This window comes from Leptosomus discolor, chromosome 9 (genome assembly GCF_034619465.1).
Source record: "Leptosomus discolor isolate bLepDis1 chromosome 9, bLepDis1.hap2, whole genome shotgun sequence".
Taxonomy (NCBI): Eukaryota; Metazoa; Chordata; class Aves; order Leptosomiformes; family Leptosomidae; genus Leptosomus; species Leptosomus discolor.
In genome coordinates, this window is record NC_141399.1 from 46,170,449 (window position 1) to 46,186,473 (window position 16,025).

At 47.0% G+C, this 16,025-nt stretch overlaps 1 protein-coding gene across 1 annotated transcript; it reads right to left on the reverse strand.

Annotated features, from left to right (window-relative positions):
• Nucleotides 1-2,187: 2,187 nt before the first annotated feature.
• Nucleotides 2,188-15,820, reverse strand: PGK1 (phosphoglycerate kinase 1). The gene is made up of 11 exons (XM_086470038.1): nt 15,718-15,820; nt 12,805-12,855; nt 11,520-11,675; nt 11,257-11,401; nt 8,968-9,071; nt 8,294-8,413; nt 5,904-6,018; nt 5,432-5,611; nt 4,700-4,877; nt 4,343-4,441; nt 2,188-2,665 (listed from the first exon to the last, which is right to left on the reverse strand). The coding sequence occupies exons 1-11, from the start codon at nt 15,780-15,782 to the stop codon at nt 2,625-2,627; spliced, it is 1,254 nt and encodes a 417-aa protein (XP_086326164.1). The 5' UTR covers nt 15,783-15,820; the 3' UTR covers nt 2,188-2,624.
• Between the last annotated feature and the right edge of the window lie 205 nt (nt 15,821-16,025).

Below are 16,025 nucleotides of genomic sequence, written 5' to 3' on the forward strand. Positions count from 1 at the left end.
CATTCCTTGCCCCAAAAACGCTCTCAACAAAAGCAATAAAAATGTAAAAGCAGAACTGTCAAAGATTAATGTCTAGAAAAGTTGTCAGAACACATGCCAAAATAATCTAGGAAGACTGGTGTGGCTCCAGAGGATGTAGAATTTAGTGAGAAAAGGAACCTCTAGATACCTTAGGAATATTTTATCACTGCAATAGCCAGCTGCTAAGAAATAATAAGCAAAGCTAAAAAAAAATCTGGAAACTCTGTCACTCGAGTAATCAGCTGCTGGTCATCAAGCATAAAGCTCATGTGGTCTCACATTGAGATGTTTCATCCATTTTTCTTTACAACCCATGAAGCTGAGTCTCTCTCTGGCCTTGCTGTACAAGGCTTGCTGTGTTGAGCACACAGACCCGAACATTGCATTAATGAAAACAAGCCATGTGGAAACAAAAGGATGTTTTGGAGATGCGAGTAACAAGCATCCACAGTCAGGTGGAAAAATGCTTTTAAGCGCGGACATCTGTGTTCATGGAGCATTACCACTCCTTGCCATATTTGATTACAGATAGCTTCGTTTTGTTGCTTTTGATGAAGGGAAATAACCCAGCAGACCCAGCGGCCACACACACCAACCTTTCACTGTAAATGCCGAGAAAGAAGCTATGGAGGGAAAGTCTTATTGCTCCATGGGAATCCAGCAACGCAGGGGTATAAGAGTGACACTAAAATGGGCCGTGCTGTCACGAGGCCTTGTTTGCCAGAGCCAGACAAGAATGATCTGTTAGAAAACATGGTGGAATGTTTGTTTTTGTAGTACTGGATTTCCAAAATCCATAGTCTTTTTGTGGCCGACAAGCTCACTCCTTTCTTTGCCTCGTTACTGCAGCTGTCGGAGGTCTGCACCCCTGCCTGGAAAACATGAGGAACAGCGAGAAAGCAATCCTAGCAAAAATCTGCATCATTCATGCGTAATCAGACAATGCTTGGGAGATTTACAAAGGAGGGGAGGAGGAGCAGAAAACCACAGCGCTGCAGTCATTTGCATTATTTCTAGATTCTTTTCTTTGCAATCGTCACTTTTAGCTTTAAAATGTAACGAGGACGTATTTCATACGCAAATTTTACTCGCATCCCACTGTGACCGAGTAAAATTTGGCAAATAGGCCCTGTCTGTTCATAACATGCTGTCGTTTTGTTTTGGTAATATTATGTACATACATAGAGATTAACTTAAAAGCGTACTCTGTCTTGTGGCTTATTGCTTACCTCAAAGATGCTCTCCATGGTTCGTCCCGGCTGCTTTAGACTTATTCAGGCCATGCAAAACCTCCTGGGAAGCACCCTAACAATACTGCTGGGAATTCACTAGGAATAAAACCAGGCCATCGCCGCTTGGCATCACTTTTCTCCAACCCAGCAGGAAGATACACAAGCAGTTCAGCTGGAGCACTGCCTCTTCTTACAGTTCCTACCAGCAGATCTGACTGCTAACATCATCCAAACCGTGCTTTTGGGTGCTCAGGAGCCAATCTGAGTTTGGAGTCGTCGCTGGGTTTGGTTTAGAGCCACCCTGCGCTCACATTTGGGTCCTGCTGCAAGCACAGGAGCCAATACATGGCGGTCGAAATGGAAATCCCAACTGTGGACATTTGCACCGTGTTGGTGCAAGAGCTGCGGTTCTGCAACGTGCTTAAGCCACACACACGGCCCGAGCTGTCCAACGGGGTGGGTTTACCACGCTAGTTTTAGTGCTCTTAGGACCACAAACTTGAGCAAAGGCGCGTTGCAGTTCTGTTTGCATGCGACTCGGTTTTTACCTGCCTGTCTTCGAAGTTTCCCCCATGTTCAGCTTAGATACATTAGTTGCCTACTATGAGGCCAGTTCTCTAGATGAGAAACACTTCTGAATTTGCACTTTTTTCACCAGACTTGCACATTCAAAATTTCATCTTTTTTTTTTTGGTTACTTGATGGCTTGGAAGTTTTAACGTAACAGCACATCTGTAACGATCTACTTCCTCACCAACGAAGTTCACTTGGAGGATGGCTGGGTGCTTATAGATCCACTAGACAAAAATAAAAGGAGATTTACAAATATTATAATTAGCGCAAAAAGGAAAAATATCTCCTACTCCCGATGCTGGGAAGAAGACATTTTAATGTAGACCGCTCTAAAAATCGGAAAAAAGGACCGTATACAAAGTGGGAGCACTTTAAATATGTTTATTCAGCAGCTATTACAGTCAGCCTCCAAAAAACTGGAGTCCCCTCTTGTTTGTGAACCGTGTCAAGTGATGAAAATGCCTGCTAAGAACATTGAAGCTAAACAGTGCACTCCTTTCTGAGAAACAGACATGTCTAACAGGGATTAATCTCTTTGAAAAGGCAAAATATAAATATATACACTCTAAATTCACAACAGTTTCAACTCACTACGTTAATCCAAGTGGGGTAACAGTGGACAAATCCACATCATGTAAACTGCAGTCGTAAAATATCTCTGCTGTCTTCTCCTCAACCCTGTCCAGTTTCGGTTTACGTTGTGACCTGCCTATCGCAGAGCTGAAATACAGAAGCGCTGAAGTGTTGAATCTCAGGGGCTGTGCACGGGACCAGGAGGTGGGGCGACACCTTTCTTCTCTACACGTTGCTCAAGGCGTCCACACCAGGAAGAACCTTACCTGTGAGCAGTTACAAAATACCAACCCAGTTAAGAACCCCTCTGCTCGCAAACGACTGAGCTTTACGCTTGCCATTGCAACATCTAAACATAGTAAAAAAATAAATCAGAAATTACAGGTTAAAAATGGAAGAGCTTGGCTCTACGTACACTCCTGTTGACGACTGTGGCTCGAGGCACGTGGGTTACACTTAAACTGTTCCACACAGTAAATACGTTTTAGGGCTGGAGGGAGTATCCAGAGCACAGCTGCACTCGTGTGTCAGCGGACAGATTCTTAACGTACCACAGTCATCAATTCTCAGTTAGCAATAATGGTGAATTTCTATCCAGGTCTCTGCTAGGGCCAGATCCAAACACTAAAGACCTTTTCCCGTGAAGTTTGATGGCAAACAGATTTTTGATTTGATCGTGGGAGCTGCTGCACACTTTCTTCAATCCCTAGTGGCACGTAAATAGAATTTTTGGAGTGTGTGGTGGAAATTTTAAGAATGAGTTGAGAAAAAGAAACAAAGCCTCCTACGAGTCTCAAGTCTCTTACTGGGACTAAACCACCCAGGTCTAGATGTTTACATGCCTTATTCCAACTGACGGCAGCAAGGAGTACGCTCATCAGATTATTAAAGCATGTTTTCTAAAGCATTTTTAGCTTTTCATCCTACTTCATTAACAAAGAGACACCGTTCTGGTTTTGCTTTTTCAGAAAACCTACCTTCTAACGCTCAAGCTGTGTGGCAGTACTGAATTTTAACACTGTCCACAACTTGCTAGGTTGCTGGGGTTTTTTTTTTTCCCTTTTTTTTTGCCCTTTTGTTTTCTTTAATCTTCAGAGGCTTTTCTAATTAGCTAGACTTCCGTTACATTTAAAAGATCACACACACAAACCCACATTTTGGGCCAAAATTTAGACAAGTTTGTCCTTTTGAATAAACCGGTTGCACAGTGTTTCCTTCTAGCCATCTGCATTCTTTCCCTTGACCATCACTCCCCAGGCAACAGAAACAAAAGCTCTGTCTCGCATGTAACTGCTGGAAACTAACAGCTGCAACGCAGTTTATTGCAGTTTCTCTTCTACAGAGAAGCTGGAGGCATTAGATAATTTACACATATTGGGAAACAGCTAATTACCAGAGGAAATGAAAACTCACTTAGAGTACAATGTAACTCATTACAAGAATCCTGTAAATTCTCACCATTTTGAATTCCAAGTACCCTTTTGCAGGTTCATAAGTGATCGCTAGAGGGCTCCCCAAAACCAGGGAATTTCAAACAATGCGCTGAAATGGAGACTTCTGGCAAAACTTCGAGACTATTCTGATGAGATTTCCCTAACAGAAACCGGGCACTTTAATCACTCTCGTTAGCGTGTCTCAGGGGACCATCTCCAAAAGAGAGCCTGCTCTCAAGGCCATTTTATTTTCTATTCCAGCATTTTTGCTTTCTGGGAGGGACAGGCTGTGCTTTTGCAAAAATGCTCCATTTTCCTTCCTCTCTTCCTGCAGGAGGACTACAAAAGAACAGCAATGAGGAGCTCATCGCTCCAAAGCTACGTGCAACTCCACACGTGGAACAGAAAAGACGTTCGTCCTATTGTTGTGCTTTCTTGAATACCAACACGTGCCAGAGCACCCAGAACTACCCGATTTGCTCAGACAAGTTAAGATCAAAGAAGAGTTACCCTCTAGCAGTTCCAGGCTGGCGCCACCTCCTGTGCTGACATGGCTAACTTTGTCCTCAGTGTTCCACTTTGCACAGCAAGTGGCTGTATCTCCACCGCCTGCAGTACAAACAAAATCCATGAGACACACAAGAAACTCGTATTTCGTTCAGCTTAAGGGCCAGAGCCTCGCTACGGGCTGGTGCTGCTCCCAAATACTCAGCTTTAGTACACAGAGCAGTTTTTAAAGCCCTGTCTCCAAGCTGCAGGACAGATGAAAACACGAGGACAGGAGAACAATTCGACAAGTATTTTTAACACGATACTGGCAAGCAGAACCTTCCTTGTTGCACTTAGAAAGCACATACAACTACGTACCAATAATGGTGATGCTGCCCTTTCCAGTTACTTCTACCACTTTGTCCATCAGGGCTTTGGTTCCTTTCGCAAACTTGTCCCACTCAAAGACACCAACTGGACCATTCCACACAATTTGCTTGGCTCTTCCCACGACTTCGACAAACTTCTTCACACTTTCAGGGCCGCAGTCCAAGCCCTAAGACAAGGAAGAGAAGCCGCAGATACACTTACTGCCAACCCTCAGCCCAAATCAGCAACATCTACCTGGGATCCTCAGAAGCTTCCCCCTCACCCCTGGAAACAAAGCAAGGAGTTTCTCTGGATGCACCTAATACTGAGGAACAGAAAGATCTGCCAGCAGCTGCTGCAGCAGGGTGAAGTCTGGTGTGGTATTTACCTTCCTAGGATAAAGAAGGCGTTTTAAAAATCAATGGTCAGATGCTTGAAGCCTTGGTTGGAAACTTTTGCCAACTCTCCTTAAATTCCAGTCAAATAAAGCGGATTTCTACTGCATGCCTGAAAGTTTTAGAAGAATTTTGCTGTTTTAATCCAAATCTCACAAAAGCTACTGTAGACTTAAGAAGTCAGGACAAACAACATGGATCATTAAACCAACACTCTACACAGCTTGACCACCTTCAGAAACATCTGCAAAGGACCACAATTCCTCGTTCTACTCTTTGACGAGGTGTCCTTCCCACCCCACTGCTGCCTGTGACTTCTTTTAGCCCCCTGCCTGTTAAAACCTACCATCCAGCCAGCAGGAATGCCTGAAGCCACTGTGGCTTCCCCAGTCTGTGCGTGCTCATCAAATTTGTCTGCAGTGATGAAGTCAACAGGCAGAGTAATCTTCACACCGTTCTTCTCCGCCTTGGCCATCAGGTCCTTGACAATTTTGGATCCCTCTTCATCAAATAGAGAGTTGCCAATCTAAAGAAAGTATTTGGGAAAAGTAAGAGAGAGGCATTTGTTTAGCTGCTGGTCATTACAAGGCGGAACAGCAGCAGCCAAGCCAAACTGCTCTGACAGCAATTCTGGAAAGACTGTGCTCTTAAAGCACCGAGTGAGATGTAGGCAGCAACCCAAATTTTGCTAAGTGACGTCAAGGAACTTCTCAGAGCTCCTGACCCTTGCAGAGTGGAGATAGCCAGTTCTCAATTCCAGAATGTACAAGGGACCATGCTCTCTCCCAGGAGCAGACACAGAATTGCTCTTTTCATACCTCCATGTTGCTGATCACTTTGAGGAAGGTGAAGGCCATTCCACCACCAATGATCATCTCATTGACCTTATCCAACATGTTACTGATCAGCTGGATCTTATCCTGAACTTTGGCTCTGATGAGAGAGAGAAGGAAAAAGAATGAATAATGGAGCCACTGCCCAAAACTCCTCAGAGAGAACTTAATCTCTAGTAATCTTTAGCTGAGACAGCATGAAGCCTCACAAGGACTTCTTAGATTGAAGCAGAATATGGTACTAGCTACCACATGCCCAGCTCCTGTAACCCATCCAAGGCCAGCACCCATCACACTCCCAGTGCAGCTTCCAACCGCTAGCACGATCTGGGATACGGAACCGCCCGGCCCAAAAGCAGGTGACCACTTTTGGCACAAGATACAAATGACATTGGAACAACCATACCAAAATTACTTTATAGAAGAATGGCAGAGGGGGCAGTAAAGAGACACAAAGCTCCTGTCTTCCCTCTTTAACGGAATTTTTGTTGTTATCGGAAAGAAAGCTGCATAAAAGACCTTAGGCAACAACCCTGAGCTAGACCTGGGCTGGCACTCGGGAGACTTGAGTCTTGGTTTGACCATGCCCTGCTTGGGGACATTAGACAAGACCATTTCCTCTTCTTGCTTTAGTTTCCCCCATCCCTGAAAGATGGATAATGATACAAATTTCATTAATAAAATGCTTTCAGACCTCATCATAAGGAACAGGTATTGCCTCTACAAATCCAACCTTAGTGGCCACGGAGAGCTCTGGTGTGAACCAGACATCAGCCCCAGTTTAAGCCATGAAGTTGCTCATGTCGCTACACTGTGGGAACTGAACCAGTAATGAAGCGTTGATGGGATGGGATGGGACAGAGCCACAGCAAAAAACCCTGCAGGGCCCGTCTTGCCGTGCACAGCTCCAGGCAAAAGGAGATGTGAAGGTGAGTTAGATTTTTGTTTCTTTCCCTTGCACACACGCTGCTCCTAGCACTGAATTACTTTCCTGCCCATAGTCCTTCTTTGGCAACACATTTCACTTCCACTTTACTTGTTAGTACAGTTGTTCTCAGTTCACCTTTTAGGCCCAATTTTTATAGATAAGCAGTAGGAAACTGCAGCTGGACCACATGCAGCTTCCAAGTGTGACTTCCCTCTAGTGCAACAGAGCAGGAGTTGCTCAATCTGCCGTCCCTCCTAGGAACCAGCTGCACCGCCAGTGGAACAGTGGCACTTTCAAACAGATAAAGGTATGTTCTGGCTCTGAGCTGTGACTCACTAAGGTGCACTCAGCATTCATCAGTCCTTGGCCACACAACGAGTTCAGTATCAAGCTCCTAGACTGGGACTTGCTAGTCACCCTTGTTATGCACCTCTCAAAAAAGGTTATTTTGTTCCCACTGGATTTACAACAGTTCCTGACTTTACTAATAGACCTGAATCTTTGACATTTTGGCCGTCCTAGCTGCTGATCTAACCTGAACATCTCAAAGTAACTAACAAACCTTCTCTTGGTGATATACCTGCAACTTCCATCAAAGGCAATGAGGAGTGTATAGCACTTATTGATGGGTACCTGCAGCTGTAAACCTTGGAAGGGTATTAATAAAACGAAAAGAAGCATTGTTCAGTATAACCGAGGTCACAGAAGTCTAAAACATTACGTGAGAACTGAATACTTCTCCTTAAAACACACATTTATGGCTGCAAAGAGCTGCAATAAGCCACATACTTTATTAACAACATGGGAATGTTACAGGGTCCCTGGTGTGTGTTACTTAGCGAAGTATTTTCATTCACCTGATGAACTGAACTAGACCATCACAGAACTCCAGTGCTAAACTGGGTACACGCGTGACAGAAATCGGCAGCAATGGGAAATTGTTTCTACACACAAGCAGGCACTTGGTTTCGCATCTCCAAGCTTCTCTGCACCCGAGCTGCTGTGGAAGAGCAGAGGCCCATCCAGCTACAGTAGGTCACCATTGCGTAACGACAGAGCGTGTCGATTTACACAGTGCTGAGCCTGCGGGATGCCTGTACCCTGCACCGTGGAGGAAAGGTCACCGACAAGGTTTCAGGGCCATCATGTGTATCTAATGGCTCTTCTGGTTCAGCAGTACAACAAATTGGGGACTATCTCAACTTGGGGAATGCAGGAGGTCAGGAGATCTGATGAGCAGCCACTGAGAGTATCATCACAGCAGCAGACGTGGTCAGTTAGCTCCTCCCTAATCCACACCTTACAGAGATCTCGGGACTTAGCTACAAATCTGAACTGCAGGTACAGTTAAAAGGAAAGCACTTGTTTGAACCGAGCCAAAGTCACTCTTCATTTCTCACAGAGGAGTTAAAGAGAAATACGGAGTTGGTATGTTCTTGAGTCTTACCCTCCAAGAATTGCTAAGAAGGGTCTCTCCGGACTCTCTAGGGCCTTAGCAAAATAATCCAGTTCTTTCTTCATCAGGAAGCCAGCAGCCTTCTGAGGGAGATTGACACCTACCATGGAGCTGCAGAAGAGGGAGGAAAGGAAAAGTTTTGTATCAGTACAGGTCCAAACACCCCTGTGTCTCGCAGCACTATAAAGTCCATCTTTTAGCCAGCTGCAGCACTGAGAACAGCTACTTACCTGCACGAAAACAAACACAAGGTTTTTGATAAGACGGCTGTACACACTTACTTTCTGAGATTGTTTTTGCACAGACATATTGATATGCAAAACATTCATAGCGTTAACTAGTGATCCAAAACAAATAAGCATTGCAAGAGCAGAGATGTCTTCCTCCAATAACACTGGATTCTGAAATCAAGCTCAAAGAGGACCACTAGAGTTTGCAAGTACCCCTATCTAAACACACTCAATGAGAATAATCAACCTGGAGCTATTCATCTTTTGGAAAAGAGATCTGCTGTAACTGCAGCACAATTTATACAAGTCCTAAGCAAGTAATTTTTGTATCTTCAAAGCCTAAAAAGTCAATGCAAGTCTGAAGAGGTTCAGCTGCCCTCTGTACAGTTAGCTGCATTCTGCAGTTCTGCCTGTGGAAGGGAAATGGATACACACCTGTGAGCTCGGTGGGCAGTTCCAAAAGCATCATTGACATAGACATCTCCCAGTTTAGAAAGAGAGGCTCTGAAAGCCTCCACTTTTGCAGCATCAGCCTTGATCTAAAAAGAGAAAGAATGGCAAGTTTGTGCTATTCAGGTACACAGAGTTGATTGTGAAACTAAAATCCAAGTCAGCAATTTGACTTGTAAACCCAAAGCCAAGAAAGGTCAAGCTGCAGAAACTCGTCAGTTCATCCTGTGGGTCACTGTATTTCATATGCTCTTTCCCAGTCCAGTAGGAGGAACAAAAAGGTTTAAAATGGTTTAAACTCCACGTTAAACTCCCTCAGACCACTATTACAGGCCTGAGGACTGTTTCCACTTCAAGCTTCTACTCCACCAACGGAGCAGGAATGAGCTGCAGCACTACCAACCTTTCAGTCTCTCTCCAACAGATCTCCAGTACTGTGCAGCAGACACAGGTAGCACAGAGGGTGTGGACAGAGAAGGCAAGGCTGAGGTAAGACTAAACAAATCCATGCTCACTTACTGAATGAAGTAAGTGGGGTCTCCAAGTGCCACAGGTAAAAGGATGAGCTCCTGAAGGATTCACTTAGCGACTGCACTGAGGATTAACTCAGAAACAGCCTGCACGTGACAACAGGCCACACTGAAAGCAGCCAACATGGCAAAGCCAGAGATAAGCTTAGCCTGTAGCAGGCAAGAACAGATGCGTTCCTCTTAAAAGACTTTCTCCATCCTCCAAGCATCCTCCCCAATCCTCATGGGACAGCTCGGGTAGTTCAGTTTCCTTTCCCACCAGGAAAAGACAGCAGAGCTTCTTTGACAGTAAGTGACTGCTCGGACCTAGTTTACAGCCACTTGCTCTTAAAGAATGGCCCAGACGGGCAGTCAAGCGATCACCTCTCCAAGTGCCTCTCTGCTCTATCAGCTCACCATCCCAAGCGAGGCCTCTGCTAGCACCCAGATGTAACACCGCGGGGAGGATGGCAGGAAGGTTCTCTAATATACAGCAGATGGGTTCAGCACGGCTTTAGGTGCCCTTTTTTTCCCCACACAGCCTGAGCAGAAGACAAGCCAAAGGGACTCCACGGATTATAGAACAATGCTCTCAACTGCTCCTTCACTTGCTAAATTGCCTGGCTTTGCAGAAAGAGATTAAGTGCTCCTGTTAAACCCAGTCACATCCGTAGGCTCCGAATGAAGGAGCCACTACCACTTGGTCTGCTTTGGAAAGCCACAGTTTCTAAGCAGCAGTTAGCACTCTCCAGTCCTGTACTGCATCACTGGTCCTAGAGCACTGACTTTCACCTCTGTCAGGGTGAGAAGCAGGTCTGTCAACAGCACCTCCCCTGTTGTGCTCAACTGCAGCGCACGATTCCACAGGCACACACCCAGCTAACGATCCAAGAATTACAGAAATTACAAAACCGAGGGACTGCTTCCGGAAGCAGATTAAATTCTTGCCCCACTCTTCTCCCTGCCACTGTGCTGGCTTTCAGTGGCAAGCGGTTCTAGTAGTGAGTAATTCCAGCCTTGCTCCATTTCTCACTGCCACCTGCAAAGGCTCCCTAGTTCTCTGGGCTATTTTTCTAAGCTACAGGAGTCCTGTGTCAGCCACAAAGGGCACCACACGATGTCAGCATTCCACTCCCCGCACTGAATCTGGAAGGAGCCAAGGCCTGTGTAAAGTCAACGGGGTCACCATCACTAGGAGAAGCAGCTGTCTGGAGCGGGCATTCTGCCTGACCTTCACGAAAATGTCAGAGGTGCAAGGCAGCCCAGTTCTAGACGACTACTCTTAAGAGCAGCCAGCCTTCTAAAAGGGTTTGATAATCCCTGTGCTGCCGAATGTTTAAACATTCAAACAGCCAGATACCCAAGAAAGAAGCATCACCCTTACGGCCCCAGCGGCAACAAACTATCTCCAACAGACCTTGGTTTTTATTTTAGCCATCCCAAAATAAAACCGAATAAGCAGCAACCAATTTCCTGCACAGCCCTATTTTGCTCCTTTTTCCTTCTTTTACAGACTTCACTACCTTCAGCAGAGTCATCTATAGCCTTTCACTCAAGCTGTTCCATCTTGGAAATTCAATGTGTCTGACTCAAACTTTTGCAGAGCATGGTACAAACGATTGTTGAACTGAAGATCTCCGACATCTTTCTGAGAGCAAATTCACAAACAGCATTTTAGACAGGCTGCTGGCTCCTCGTCAGTCTGCAGCAAACAAAGTGCTAAGACCAGAGCAGGCATACACAAAAGCCAGACTTGAAGTCTCACCTTGTTCCCTGAAGCATCCTTCCCTTTCCCTTCTTCTTCTACGTGGAACCGGAGGTTCTCTAGCAAGATGATGGAGCCAGCTGCAGGATTAGCACAGGCCTTCTCCACCTCAGGACCAACACAATCCTTCAGGAATAAGACCTCCCTGCAAACACAGGATAGACACTGTCAATCCACCAGTGACTCTTCCTTTCAGAAAGGAAAGCATCCAGGCCCACTGATAGAGAGAGCCTGATGCATGCTGGACTGCTCTTCTACTTCACCTGCCCATGAGTGCTTTAAGCTCCACAGCTACTGGGGCCAAGGAGAATTTTTCAGGCATGGGAACACCATCCGGGCGACCCAGGTGACTCATCAAAACCACTGACTTGGCTCCATGATCCAAGCAGTGCTTGATGGTAGGAACAGCTGCCTTGATCCTGTAATGGCAGAGAAGAACAAATTAAAAAGGGTTCAAGTAGAGTTTACCAGGCAAGCAGATTTAGTGACCACTTACACAAGAGCCCTGGGAGCTGTCCCTCAAAAATGACAAAAGAAAGGGAGCACAAGAGCTGGGCAGAACAATTACTTAGGAAGTCTATCCTCCCTCTGGCGTTCACGTGGTTCAGCCTGTCTCCCATCAAAAGACAGCAGGGCATCACCACCAGTAAGCCTCTAAAAGGGACACCAGGCTTCTTAGCAACCCATCCTTGCTAGAACAAATGTCTAAGAGACTAACCACATCCCAGAGAGCACACTTCCCCTGTGGAGCTAACCCAACTAACGGTGACAATCGTGAAGCACAGTCCAGAAAGCATCCACAAAGTTCTCTGTCCCAGCATGTTTTCATGTTTCACTGTTATCTTCCCTGTGATGTAGCACACGAAAGTAAAACACATTTTGTAATCTAAATTCTGCTGATGGCTTGTAGCCAAGAAATGCCAGGATCACTTGAACGTTACTGGGCTTCCTGGTTTACCCCGTGACCTGAACCTATAAAGAAATTACGGGAATGCTGAGCAGTGAGTGTATTGTGGTGAACAAAAGTGCCATCTGCCTGCAAGTGACAGGCAAGCGAGACAAGACATTTGCTCTCCCTGTTTCTAAACCCTGCATCTTTGTACGCTGCACTAGAACAAAAATGCTAACCTAAGCCAACAAGTTAACACAACCACAGGGTAACCAGGGGGCAGAAAGTCTTCTGGATACTACCAACAAACACAGCAGATTTTCACAGGCAGACAAAGGGATGTGGTTGTGAAATGGTCGTAACACTTCAACCGTATTTCAAGAATGAAGTTTAGGGCCTGTACAATTAAGAGCCGTTTTCTGTATGCTTTCCACAGCAGCTACGGTGAGAAGAAGCCTTGTAGTTAGAGTCGTTTGCTAACAGCTGCAGGGGTTTTAATTAACAATTGTTGGGCCTTCTCCAAGACACCTTTAATATCCTGGTACGTGCAGTAACAGCTTAGCCATGGTAGCACTGCAGGTACTGCTAACAGAACTGGGCTAACATCAGAGAGAAAACAGAGTTCGGGGCTTCCATCTGGGATGGAAATGAATGCTTACCTTTGATTGTTGGTTATTTTGTGATCCTTCATTGGAACATTGAAGTCAACCCTAAAAGAAAACAGAAATAAAGCTAAATACTCAACAAATTTCTTTTACAAAGACTGAGGGAACCTATCAGTAAAGGTGCTGCCTAGAAAATCAATGGTACAATTAAAGTAAGACTTTTTTAGCTCTGCCTTGTACACAAGGTGGTCCTGCTCTGGCAGGGGGGTTGGACTAGATGATCTTTCGAGGTCCCTTCCAACCCCGAACATCCTGTGATTCTGTGAAATCAGTGTGTTATTAGCCATTTCTGCTTGTAGTAACAGAACACCGACAGGGAACAAAGATCTGCTCAGTAAAGCCATGCCACCAATTCTCCTAACGCTCGCGACCGCAGTAGCGATGGTGCTGAAGCAGGCAATAAAACTGAGGTCGAACAAGCTTCCCACAATCTTTTCACTTTCAACAACACGCTCTCAGATCACCGACTAGGAACTTCCAAGGGAAAGGAAGAGAATAACGAGAAGTCCCATCGTGTTCTCCAACGAGGCCTCTAAACCACTTGGTTGGACTGCCACAGCCCGCAGGCAGGCTCAGGGAAGCTGCCCAGTTACTGCCTACAACTTCGAATCTCTGCTCTCTGCAGCTCTAATCTCTCCACAGCCAAGTGCTGCGGCTTATCACATTCCCACTGGAAGACCCGATGTGGATCTAGAGGTAACTCCCCTACTCGTGCCAGAGGAAGGGATGGAAGGGAGGAGTTTCACCGGCCCTTTCTCACCAGCGTACCTTGTGCCCATGTGCTGAGCAGCAGGCGGAAGCAGTGTTGTGTAACAGCAAAGGCAGAAATTACTCACAGAGCTACGGAACATCTAACCCGCTGTAACAGCCTATCAGAACAGCAACGTGAAACACGGTGTTACAGTTTACCCTTCATCATTCTGTATCTCTATTAAACAACAACAGAATTCAGGAAGTTGCTTGAATTCTCTTGCAGCCTGCTCAGCACCAGCAACAGCTTGAAAGAACAACAAAAGCTGTCAGCAAAACAGGAGTAAGCTGAGCAGAAAGGAACTGAACTGGCAGCCCCCGCAGCACAGTGGGCTAATTCTGGAAAGGGGGAAGAAAAGCCCCATTGTCAGGCTATTATTCTAAAATAAGAATAAAAGAATAGTTTGCTTTACAGAGCCATCAGAGCTACAAAAGAAAGACCCAGCTCACCCTCATTCCCCACTGCAGACAACTGAAATCTGAGCTCCCCTTGAACCCTTTCCCCTCTCCATTCCCATCGTGAAGCTTCGACGTTAGGGCTGGAAGATAAGCAGGTTATGAATATGCCAAAATGATGACGAATATGAGAAGGAGAAAAAGAAAAGGTACCGATTTTAGTAGTACTGAGAGCACATGGTGACTTTTCAGGGAAACGAGATGCCGGCAGGAAACACGAAGGTCTGCACGGCATCTGCTGTTTCACGCGGTTTTAGCGGCCCCTCACAGAATTGCGGAGGTAGATGTGTGCATTACCTTTCGGAGGCTAAGAGCTGGCTAACCCTTCCTCTGCCAATACAAGACTTTCTCTGTAACACACCTCAGAAAAGGAAAAAACAGTCAGATAGCAAAAAAATCGGTTGTTACAGAGATAAAAAGATCTTTTGAGGTACCACATTTAGATGATGTGTACAAATTCTGAACTAGTTGCTTCAGTATTCATTGTGGGGGCTAGTTTCTGGTAATCAAATTTCTAGGGAACTACTTCAAAGTAAGATGACAGAGAGACAAGATAAAAAGAGCACGTTGTCTGACACAGACGGCAGAGAAGTTATAATTTTGTTATACCTGCCCACTCATCGAGAAAGGTAACAGTAATCACATTGGGGTGACCTTGGACAAAGAATCCCACAATAAGAGTGTTTTGAGACATACCTCAGTGCCCTTATCTCCCAGTATTTGGCAGCAATTCCAACATTAGCCTTTGGGCAGGCCTTGATGTTTTATAAATAAGCTGTGAAATCCTATTTTGGGGTTTTACACCAGGGCGTGCGGAACACTTGCGATTTGACTCTTCTTGCAAAAAGCTGAATGATTATTTTATTTCGGTAGCCGGCCAGAACCGCATTTTCACTTTTTTTATTGCAATGCTTTTTGGATTCGCACGAAGGAAAAAGGGAACTGGGGAATAAGCTTCCTTTGTCGCGCTTCCGAATCAAGATACGGCAGATTGGGCAGTTTTCCCCCCAAACAGCCCGTGGATGATACACGTGCAAGCACAGCCATTCGCCAAGGCGGAGCTCCTGCGGTCCCGGCTCCCCGGCCGATGCCTCGCTTCCAGAGCGCACCTCGGGCAGCGCTGGCCACCGTCCACCTCGGCTTTGCCAGAGCTGAGCGAGGCCTGGATTTACACCCCTCCCTGTCAGCCACATCCCCCCTCACAAGGAAACAGATACACCTCTGCGATGGGCAGCTCAGGACGACGGGCCCCCGCCAGCAGCAGGCGCACAAAAAAAAAAAAAAAAAAAAAAAAAAAAAAAAGACCAAACCAACCGAAACCAAAAGCCCCCGGAAAATAATTTGCCGGGCTCAGACAAGCAGCTGCAGAGGCCAAGGATAACTCGCTGCTGCCTGGGGAAAGCTGCGCCGAAACCCGCCCGCGCCGCCGGGGCGGCCTGCCCGGACCCAGCGCCCAGGGTGGGGCAGGTCAGCCCCGCCGGGCCCCGGGCGGCTCCCCACGCTCCTCCATCCCCGGGAGGCACACCCCCGCCCCCGCCGGCCTCCCTCCCGCCTCATGAGGCCCGCCGGTGCAGAAGGCCGCCCCCGGGATAAGGGCACCGTGGGCGGCGACCCCAGGGCTCTGCCGCCGCCGGGCCAGGCCGGGCCGTTCCTCCCCTCACCGCACGGCGGGAATGCGTGCGGCGGGCCCCAGCTCCTCACCTCATGACGACCCGCTTGCCCTTCACGTCCACCTTGTCGAGGGTGAGCTTGTTGGAGAGGGACATGTTTGCTCCCGGCCCGAACCGATCCGACCCACCGCTTCGCTCTGCCGCCGCCCGCGCTCTGCCGCAGCGACCGCCAGTGCCGCCGGCACCCCGTCCGCCCCGCCCCTGCCCGTCCACCATTGGGCCGCGCTGCCCGCCGCGCGTCGCTACTGGTCGAGCCGCCTGCCCGTCGGCGGACTGCCCGCCCCCGCGGGAGGCCGGGCTGCGGCGGGAGGCCTGGTCACGTCCCGCACGCAGCCGCCC